This window comes from Panulirus ornatus, chromosome 49, assembly GCF_036320965.1.
Source record: "Panulirus ornatus isolate Po-2019 chromosome 49, ASM3632096v1, whole genome shotgun sequence".
Classification (NCBI taxonomy): Eukaryota; Metazoa; Arthropoda; class Malacostraca; order Decapoda; family Palinuridae; genus Panulirus; species Panulirus ornatus.
In genome coordinates this window covers 370,853-382,500 of record NC_092272.1, presented here as the reverse complement: position 1 = coordinate 382,500, position 11,648 = coordinate 370,853, and the positions used below count along the sequence as shown (strand labels likewise).

General features: G+C 40.3%; 1 protein-coding gene across 2 annotated transcripts in view; it reads right to left on the bottom strand.

The window, feature by feature from the left end:
• LOC139764290 (uncharacterized) overlaps positions 1 to 9,056 on the bottom strand; it is a 450,745-nt gene extending 441,689 nt beyond the window's left edge. Inside the window, exon 1 of one of the 2 annotated variants that reach the window (XM_071690773.1) lies at positions 8,158 to 9,056. In XM_071690773.1, the coding sequence (XP_071546874.1) occupies positions 8,158 to 8,694 (537 nt within the window). In that variant the 5' untranslated portion in view covers positions 8,695 to 9,056. The remainder of the gene's footprint in view (positions 1 to 8,157) is intronic. The other variant, XM_071690774.1, reaches the window with a different exon arrangement.
• Between the last annotated feature and the right edge of the window lie 2,592 nt (positions 9,057 to 11,648).

Sequence of the window (11,648 nt, the reverse complement as noted above, 5' to 3'; positions counted from 1 at the left end):
CCGTTTCTTGGCGCTACCTCGCTGACGCGGGAAACAATGATTAAGTATAATAATAAATAAATAAATGAATAAATAAATAAATATATATATATATATATATATATATATATATATATATATATATATATATATATATATATATATATATATATAAGCCACCCCTCTAACCTAACTCGGCAATGAACCATTTTCTCTTCCAATCCCACAAAAGGTACGAACACACAAACACACACACCTCATTGTAAAGAACTTTCAACCACTAAAAGCCGATTAGCCCAAATCACGCAAGGGGGGGGGGGGGGAGGAAAGGTAGCTAATCACCCACTCCGTGTTGCATGTGTGGGAATGTGTGGGCGATGTACACAGGTACGTGCGCGACGACCGTCACTCCCCCTATGGCAACGTCTGGCAGCTCATTTTTCGATCGACGAGAAAACGACCTCCACAACCCGAGTCCTTATGGATCTCTTACATAAGGTCGAATACAGGGGAATGGTATGGGTCCTTGATACAGAGAATACAGGGGAATGGTACTGGTCCTTGATACATAGAATACAGGGGAATGGTATAGGTCCTTGATACAGAGAATACAGGGGAATGGTATTGGTCCTTGATACAGAGAATACAGGGGATGGTATGGGTCCTTGATACAGAGAATACAGGGGATGGTATGGGTCCTTGATACAGAGAATACAGGGGATGGTATGGGTCCTTGATACAGAGAATACAGGGGAATGGTATTGGTCCTTGATACAGAGAATACAGGGGAATGGTATTGGTCCTTGATACAGAGAATACAGGGGAATGGTATTGGTCCTTGATACAGAGAATACAGGGGAAAGGTATGGGTCCTTGATACAGAGAATACAGGGGAAAGGTATGGGTCCTTGATACAGAGAATACAGGGGAAAGGTATGGGTCCTTGATACAGAGAATACAGGGGAAAGGTATTGGTCCTTGATACAGAGAATACAGGGTAATGGTATTGGTCCTTGATACAGAGAATACAGGGGAAAGGTATGGGTCCTTGATACAGAGAATACAGGGGAATGGTATGGGTTCTTGATACAGAGAATACAGGGGAATGGTATTGGTCCTTGATACAGAGAATACAGGGGAATGGTATTGGTCCTTGATACAGAGAATACACGGGAAGAGTATTGACCCTTAATACAGAGAGTTACAAGTAAAATTTTCCTACGACAGTTGTTTGATCCATGGTGATATTTTGATCCATAATCTTCGTTGGACACTTAAAACCTACGATTATTATCCATCAATATAATCACACATCTTGCTAGATTATCGTGGAAAGGAGGCTGAATTAGGCCTCGAAGTTTGCCTATTAATCATTACTCATATATATATATATATATATATATATATATATATATATATATATATATATATATATATATATATATATATATACGAATAAAGTGCATATGAACGCGCACTTTCATAGAACATACAAACCTCCAACAGCCAGGATCGAACCAGGGACCCCTGTGCCTGGCCCATAGCCTAGCGGTTAGCATGCCTGCCTCTCGCAAAGGGGTCCCGGGTTCGATCCTGGCTGTTGGAGGTTTGTATGATATATATGTGTGTATATATATATATATATATATACATATATATACATTCCTATAAGTCCACGGGGACAATGGAACACGATTAGTTCCCAAGTGCACTTTCGTGTAATAATCACCTGAATTCGAGCAGGTAGCTCAACGCAAATACTTAAATGCTCTATATTTTTCTTTATACGTTTACTGGACAAACATATATATATTGCGACACTAATAACCAATAATCATTCATTATTAACGAAACGGAGAAGTTCCCACATCAGTACTGGATAACGGAGCATATCCGCTGGTTACGTCCTTATTGCTCTGTCAGACGGACACACACACACACATACACACACATACTCATTATAAACATTTTTATGACATTATGGCTACTCATAAGCCTCACAAAAGTGCTCCCAGTCCTCGTAAATGTCTGCTACGCAGACCATACCTACACAAGATACGCATCAAATAGACACAGCTACGCAGACCATCTCTACACAATATATATATATATATATATATATATATATATATATATATATATATATATATATATATATATATACACACACAGCTACGTAGACCATTTCTACAAAATATATACAAACAATATACACACAGCTACGAAGACCATCTCTACACAATATACGCATTCAATATACACACAGCAAGGTAGACCATCTCTACACAATATACACATACAATATACACACAAAACACTGTACAATAACACGACTTCATGTTACTGATGTTCGAGTGATGCAATTTCTTCGAACTGGTCATGAGAAGGGAAGTAATCACTCATGATTCCATAATGTCATATATATATATATATATATATATATATATATATATATATATATATATATACATGTGTATGGGGGTGGGTTGGTCCATTTCTTTCGTCTGTTTCTTTGCGCTACCTCGCAGACGCGGGAGACAGCGACAAAGCAAAAAAAAAAGAAAAAAAAAAAAAAAAATATATATATATATATATATATATATATATATATATATATATATAAACACTTCTCAAATCCCCGAGCGTCCTGCTATGTTCAACACAGAAAGCGAGCGGATATACCTGCAGAGAAAACACCTTCACGTACAGTAACGTAATGTTGTACAATGGACGATAAATAATAAAAAAAAACTATAATTATAAATAAAAACTATAGATATACCAAAAAAGAAAAGTTTGGTCTGTCGGTAAAGTATGGCGTGAGCACAGAGCTGGGTCGATCCCTTCCCGAGAAAGACGAGGACGAGGGAGGGAGGAAGGGAACCAGCCGGTGGGTTGCATGCAGACACCCAGGCGCCAGACACACACACACACACACATACATACACATACACACACACATACACACACACATACATACATACATACACACACATACATATGCACACACACACACACACACATCCACACGTACCCATACACACACACACATACACACACACGAACCCATACACACACACACACACACGAACCCATACACACACACACACACACACGCACATACAACATATTCATACATACATAGATCTATTCATCCCCTCATGTATTTTCTATAGCAGTTCCAGCCACGGGGTAATGTGGCGTGTATCGAGGCGCGGCTGGCGTGTGTACTGTCTGTGATGTGCCTATGTGCGTCTGAATACGGCGGGTGTACACGGGCGTGAGATCCACACATAACGTACACATTCCACACGTAAGTACACACGGGAGGAATGCCATGACGAAGGCAACGTGTGGACCATGAATGCCATGACGAAGGCAACGTGTGGACCATGAATGCCATGACGAAGGCAACGTGTGGACCATGAATGCCATGACGAAGGCAACGTGTGGACCATGAACATGGTGAGGGAGAGGGTGGGGGAATGTGACCCTGGTCTAGTGTAGCTAAAGCAGGGAGAAGCGGAGTTTAGTCTAACATAGCCTAGCCAAGCGGTGTAGTCTAGCGGCAGAGATGAGCGACCTTTGTCTAACATAGCCTGGCCTAGCGGTGTCGTCTAGCGGCAGAGATGAGCGGCCTTTTAGTCTAACATAGCCTGGCGGTATCGTCTAGCTAGGGCAGAAGTAAGCGGAGTTTAGTCTAACATAGCCTAGCCAAGCGGTCTTGTCTACCTAGGGCAGAGGTAAGCGGAGTTTAGTCTAACATAACCTAACCTAGTCTAGCGGTGTCGTTTAGGGGCAGAAGTAAGCGGACTTTTAAGTCTAACATAGCCTAGCCAAGCGGTCTCGTCTAGCTAGGGCCAGAGGTAAGCGGAGTTTAATCTAACATAGCTTAGCCTAGCCTAGCGGTCTCGTCTAACTAGGGTAGAGATAATCGAAGTTTAATCTAACATAGCCTAGCCTAGCCTAGCGGTCTTGTCTAGCTAAGGCCAGAGGTAAGCGGAGTTTAGTCTAACATAGCCTAGCCTAGCCAAGCGGTCTTGTCTACCTAGGGCAGAGGTAAGCGGAGTTTAGTCTAACATAGCCTAGCCAAGCGGTCTAGTCTAGCAAGGGCAGAAGAGGAGTTTAATCTAATATAGCCCAGCCTAGCCAAGCGGTCTTGTCTAGCTAGGGTAGAGATAAGCGGAGTTTAATCTAACATAGCCCAGCCTAGCCTAGCGGTCTCGTCTAGCTAGGGCAGCGGTAAGCAGCTTTTAGTCTAACATAGCCTAACATAGCGCCTCACCGCTTGTCTTGTTAGCTCGTTACCGCTAGTCATATTCAGCGGAGACCGCTATAAAGTCATTTATGACCGCTATAAATCATTTATCAGAGCGTAGGTCGTCCAGCGACTGAGGTGCATTCATCATCCCAGTTTCCTTATGCAGCGAGCACTCGTGTATTTGGATCCGATGATATTCCTTTTCAATATCTTCCAAGTCACCAAACATGACTTCATGACTCTATATTCTTTCAAATATCTGTGAAGATATTTTTAATATAACCAAACTTGGCTTCATGACTCTATTCTTTCAGATATCCTTCAAAATATTTTTTTTTCAAAACTTGACTTTATTATTCCTTTTAAATATCTTTCAAAATATTTTTTCAACTCATCAAACTTGACTTCATGACTCTATATTCTTTCAAATATCTGTGAAGATATTTTTCAACTCACCAAACATGACTTCATGACTCTATATTCTTTCAAATATCTGTGAAGATATTTTTCAACTCACCAAACATGACTTCATGACTCTATATTCTTTCAAATATCTGTGAAGATATTTTTCAACTCACCAAACATGACTTCATGACTCTATATTCTTTCAAATATCTGTGAAGATATTTTTCAACTCACCAAACATGGCTTCATGACTCTATATTCTTTCAAATATCTGTGAAGATATTTTTAATATAACCAAACTTGGCTTCATGACTCTATTCTTTCAGATATCCTTCAAAATATTTTTTTTTCAAAACTTGACTTTATTATTCCTTTTAAATATCTTTCAAAATATTTTTTCAACTCATCAAACTTGACTTCATGACTCTATATTCTTTCAAATATCTGTGAAGATATTTTTCAACTCACCAAACATGACTTCATGACTCTATATTCTTTCAAATATCTGTGAAGATATTTTTAATATAACCAAACTTGGCTTCATGACTCTATTCTTTCAGATATCCTTCAAAATATTTTTTTTTCAAAACTTGACTTTATTATTCCTTTTAAATATCTTTCAAAATATTTTTTCAACTCATCAAACTTGACTTCATGACTCTATATTCTTTCAAATATCTGTGAAGATATTTTTCAACTCACCAAACATGACTTCATGACTCTATATTCTTTCAAATATCTATGAAGATATTTTTCAACTCACCAAACATGACTTCATGACTCTATATTCTTTCAAATACTTCATGACTCTATATTCTTTCAAATATCTATGAAGATATTTTTCAACTCACCAAACATGACTTCATGACTCTATATTCTTTCAAATATCTGTGAAGATATTTTTCAACTCACCAAACATGACTTCATGACTCTATATTCTTTCAAATATCTGTGAAGATATTTTTCAACTCACCAAACATGACTTCATGACTCTATATTCTTTCAAATATCTGTGAAGATATTTTTAATATAACCAAACTTGACTTCATGACTCTATTCTTTCAGATATCCTTCAAAATATTTTTTTTTCAAAACCTGACTTCATTATTCCTTTTAAATATCTTTCAAAATATTTTTCAACTCACCGAACCTCGACTCACGACTCTATTCTTTCAAATATCGTTCAAAATATTTGTCAAATCACCAAACTTGACTTCATGACTCTGTTCTTTCAAATATCGTTCAAAATATTTGTCAAATCACCAAACTTGACTTCATTATTCTTTCAAATATCTTTCAGAATATTCTTCGAATATCTTTCAAAATATTTTTCAATTCACCAAACTTGACTTCATAACTCTATTCTTTCAAATTAGTTTTCAAATCACCGAACTTTGACTTCATAACTCTCTCTCTATATATATCTTACTTGCTCGGTCGCCTTCTAGGTTTACAACACGGTTCTTTAATATCTTTGATTCGGCCGTATGTCACCAAGCCTCCGTGGTGTAGCCTTACCGACCATGAATCACCGCCAGGCCCGGCCCACAACGAAACTTGTGACACGTCAGTCAACCCACGCCACGAACCACGTGTTCCTCCTCCCCTCACAGCTGCTCTCTCTCTCTCTCTCTCTCTCTCTCTCTCTCTCTCTCTCTCTATATATATATATATATATATATATATATATATATATATATATATATATATATATATATATATATATATATATATATGTGTGTGTGTGTGTGTGTGTGTATCACTTGTTTACCAGATGGCGTCCTAGCTACGTCGCTTCGATGTATTACAACTGACTGTTATTTCTCTTGTGTTTCCCATGATGATGTGATTATTACACGAAAGTGCACTTGGCAACTTAACGTGTTTCATTTTCCCCGTGGACTCATAGGAATATCTTGATCACGCGCAAAATTGTGATCCTTTCCAATATATATATATATATATATATATATATATATATATATATATATATATATATATATATATATATATATATATATATCCCCGAGGAACAGATGACACACTCATCTTCGATACAAACCATACTTCCAAATTTCACTTTAGGTTACATTACGTTCGGGTTCTGTCCCTACACAGTAACAGGCTGACTCAATAGATCAATATAAGCGATCATAAGTATTTTCAACAGGGACCACCACCCCTTACTACCTAAACCACGTCTACAACAGGTTAGGTTAAAACCCAACTAATTCCTGCATCAGTTGAACGAACCAATCAACGTCTCTGTTCATCTTGTTTCACCTGGGTTAAACACACTTGCCGAGTGCAACCTCATTTCCATACTTTCAAACATTCAGTAAATTCTACCAGTCAATAACCACTGTACATTTGATTACTTCTCACTTTCCACCAGCCAAATAAATGAGTACGTAAGCATAACTAGTGAATATACATCACATTTAAACTTAAGTCTTATTGACACCGAGAAAAATTTCATATGTTTACATTTGAAAACTGCAACTACACACACACACAAATATTTCAACCTTCAGGTAAGTAAATTAACTTCAATGTAAGTCATTTAACTTTAAGGTAAGTCAATTAATCTTAAAGTAAGTCGATATCATGGTATAATTAATATTAAGGTAAGTCAATTTACCTTAAGGTAAGTCAATTAACCATAAGGTAAGTCAATCAACCTTAAGTCAATTAACTTAAAGCTTGAGTCATCTTTGAGCACTTCCTTTATTCACAGCTGTATAGAATAAACCCGTCCATTTCTTCTTACATAAAGATTAGCAGCAATATGCAAATACATGTCCAGGTGATGTGTGTGTGTGTGTGTGTGTGTGTGTGTATGTGTGTGTGTGTATGTGTGTGTGTGTGTGTGTGTACGCGAGTCCGCTCATCAAAGATCAGTTTTTTTGCAACAGAAAGGTCGACCAGAGGCGCGTGTCCCACCCCCCACTCCAACATCCATACAGCGGTCATACCCTGGACTTACCAGGAGCCCATGACCTTACATGACCCCGGTGTCTACCACGACGACCAGCGTCACACTTGGTCAACGCCACACCCACAATCATGCACAGTGTTGGGGGGGGGGTCACATGTCTCTCGTCGTACATGTCACAGCAGTGATGTGGGGGTGGGTACGGTGCGTGTCTGGTGGCCATCTCACAGCACGACTGTACGACCCTTCGACACGACGGGAAGGAACGACCCCTTTCGGTGGGAGGGGCCAAAAACCGGCCAATCACAGGTCAAGGTCCAAAGCCATCACAACTCAGGCTGGGTCATCCACTCGGGTCTCTATGGGTAATAACATTTTTTTTTGGGGGGAGGGGAAGGGGGCGCGCGCGCACGCACGCACGCCCCCCCCCCCCCTTGGTGCCCCCCTTTTGCCTTCGTCTTTAAGCAATCTAACTCACAACCTTCCATATTAAAAGTTATTACCAACACTGACTTACAATCCCTCGTGTGGACAACGATGGCATGGACAACTCAACAACACAACCAGATGTACTTACGGCGAACAAGTCCCCCTTCTTGAAGGCAAGGACGAGGGAGCGCCGGCTCTCCTCCTGCCAGTGACCGCGATAAGATCCATCGCTGGACCCGCGGCCAATGGTGTCGGTGACCCTACAGCGCCACCTGGCACTGTACTCATGCGACGAGCTGGCGTGGTGGAGTTCGTGGTCGCCTCCGTCGCCGTCGCGCCCCTCGTTTTCCCTCGCGTCTCTCCTCGCGCGTCCGTTCTCCCTGCGCGTCTCGAGGCAGACCCCGCTATCAATCGACTTCGCTCTGTCCTTCAGCCGGGCGCCGCACTGCCCTGGTGGTGTCTTGTCCTTCACTGTGCTTGCTCCCGGCCTCCCCTTCTCCAGGTCACTGTCGGCAGCCACTGCCCGGTCTTCGTCACTGCTGCTCGTGTACTTGCCGTCGTCGTCTTCGTCCTCGTCGTACGAGAAGGTGAAGTTACACGGGATGCCCACCGCCTCCGACCGCTCTCTCAAGTAATCCAACACGAGATCTTCCGAGAAGTCTGCTATGGCCTCGTGTATTTCCATAGTAACGCCACGGAGAAACCCCCTCCTCAACACTCCATTCAAAATCTACTACGGAACTTCCGTCTCTTTTTTTCTTTCTCTCTGTCTCTCTCGCGTTTCTCTCTCGCGCGCGTCTCTCTTTCTCTCTCACGGGACTATAATAAACTCGAGATGGAAGGTGTTATCACTTTCACTTCTTTGGGACAATCACAATGTGGGAATATGTGGGAGGGAGAGAGAGAGAGGGAGGGAGTGTGTGTGGGTGTGGGAGGTGGTCAGCAAGCACACACACACACACAGAGAGGGAGACCCGACGGGTGTGTGTGTGTGGGTGTGTGGTGGTCAGAGCACAAAGGGGGGCAGGTCACACCAGTGAGAAGCCACAAGCACAACTAAGAGGGGGAATAATACACCTCGCAGACCGACGCCAAAATATCGACCCTCCCTCCAGCCCCTCCTTCCCTCCCTCCCTCCACCACTAGTCTGCTCCTCCCGTTGGCACAACACTGCCGCCACTATCCCTCCCTTCCCTCCCTCTCCACCAACCACCACCACAAACCCCTCCTCTCTCCCCGCCCCGCCCCCATCATCATCATCCCCCTTCCCCTTACACCCCTCCTCCAAGCAAGTTTCCCAGGATACACAAGGGAGAGAGAGAGAGAGAGAGAGAGAGAGAGAGAGAGAGAGAGAGAGAGAGAGAGAGAGAGAGAGAGAGAGAGAGAGAGAGAGAGAGAGTCTGAATGTGTGTGTGTGAGTTTTCCAAGAAACTCCCATGGCCAAAAAGTTTTTTTCTGCCCTAGAAAATTTCTTTTTTTTCTTATAAATCTAATCAGCTTAGGACTAAGATTGGATTCACGCTTTCTTTTTTTCTTCTTCTTCTATCTCGTCCCTCCCCCACATAATATCGGATGGTAGGCCCTCCCTCCAACCCTACATAATATCGGATGGTAGGCCTCCCTCCAACCCTACATAATATCGGATGGTAGGCCTCCCTCCAACCCTACATAATATCGGATGGTAGGGAGTAACTTTACGATGGTGACGCCCCCATACACACCACGTCGTACGACGGATCAGCAACACCACTGCTCCTCCTCCCAACTTTTTACCCCAGTGTTTTCACTCAGGCACACCGTAACATATCTTACACTCGACGAAAATAAAAATTTATAATTTATAAGTTTTTACATTCGATAAAAATATTTTTGTTTATACATTCGATAATCAAAATTCTTATCTATAAGTTTTTACATTGATAAAAATATTTGTTTTTATATTCGATAATCAAAATCTTTATTTATGTGTTTATACATTCGATAAAAAAAATAGTTTTGTACATTCGATCATCAAAATTCTTATTTATAAGTTTTTACATACGATACAAATATTCTTGTTTCTACATTCGATAATCAAAATCTTTATTTATAGGTTTTTACATTCGATAAAAATATTTGTTTTTACATTAGACAAATCAAAATTTCCATTTATAAGTTTTGACAATCGATTAAAATATTTTTTTATTTTTACATTCGATAATCAAATTTCTGTATTTATAGGTTTTTACATTCGATAAAAACATTTGTGTTTTTACATTCGATAATCAAAATTTTCATTTATAAGTTTTAACAATAGATAAAAACACTTGTTTTTACTTTCGATAATCAAAATTTTTATCTATAAATTTTTACATTCGATAAAAAATTTTTGTATTTATACATTTTTACATTCGATAAGCAAATTATACATTCATAAGTTTTTACATTCGATAAAAAATTGGTTTTATATTCAAACATTTTTCTTAAAAGTTTTTACATTCGATGATCAAATTTCTAAGTTTTTACATCCGAAAAAAATTTATTTTTACATTCGATAATCAAAATTTTTATTTATAAATTTTTACAATCGATAATCAAATTTCCATTTTACATTCGATAAAATTTTTTTTAAGTTTTTACATTCGATAAACAGTTTTTAAAGTTTTTTTTACATTCGATAATCAAAAAAAATTCTTTAAGTCTTTACATTCGATAATCAAAATTTTATATCTATAAGATAACTTCGTCTAACTTGCCAGCGAGTGTTCAAGTGTTTGTTTACCCTGAAGATAAATAAAACGGGGTCGGGTTAGAGAGGTTCCACCATCATCATATTAACCTCGCTTTCCGCTCTCTTCTCTCTAACATTATCTTTATATATATATATATATATATATATATATATATATATATATATATATATATACATATTTGTTCTTACACACCTGGAAAGTCAAGACAGATAGGTAGATAGATAGATAGATAAAGATAGGGATACAGATATAGATAGATAGATAGATAGAGAGAGAGAGAGAGAGAGAGAGAGAGAGAGAGGAGAGCCCTCCAACGCGACCCGTATCAACTCGATTCATATATTGAGGTTAGACACGAGGGGGCGGAGTAACAACCCCCCCCCACACCCCACCGCACCCCACTCCACCCCAACCATCCCCCACTCTATCCCCCTCTCCTCCCTCCCCCCCTCCCCATTACCGGCTGTACCGGTGATTCATTCAAGTCCTTCCCCCCCCCACATCACCCTAACCCCCTAACCCCCTCCCTCCCGACCCTCTTCCCCACTACCACAGCCAAACACACACCCCCCCACCTCTTTCTCCCCCTCCTTCCCCTCACCCTTTCTCCCCCTGGTAAATCCCTCAGCTGGGACCCCCCACATGGCGGGGGGGGGGGTAAACAGCTGATAGCATAACCAACTCTCACGTGTCCAAAACAATTCTTTTTTCCCCGAAGTGACAAAAACTTCCAATTCTATTTTTTTTTCCCCCCCCCTTTAGTCGTCATTTGCATACGTCAACACAGCTTCTCCCACTCACGTAAGAAGAAACTCGTACGTCGCTTCCATAGTGGGGCCTGCATACAGGCATGACTTATCACTTGATCGATAAACCAATATCAAATTTACGGTGATTACATAGCTGG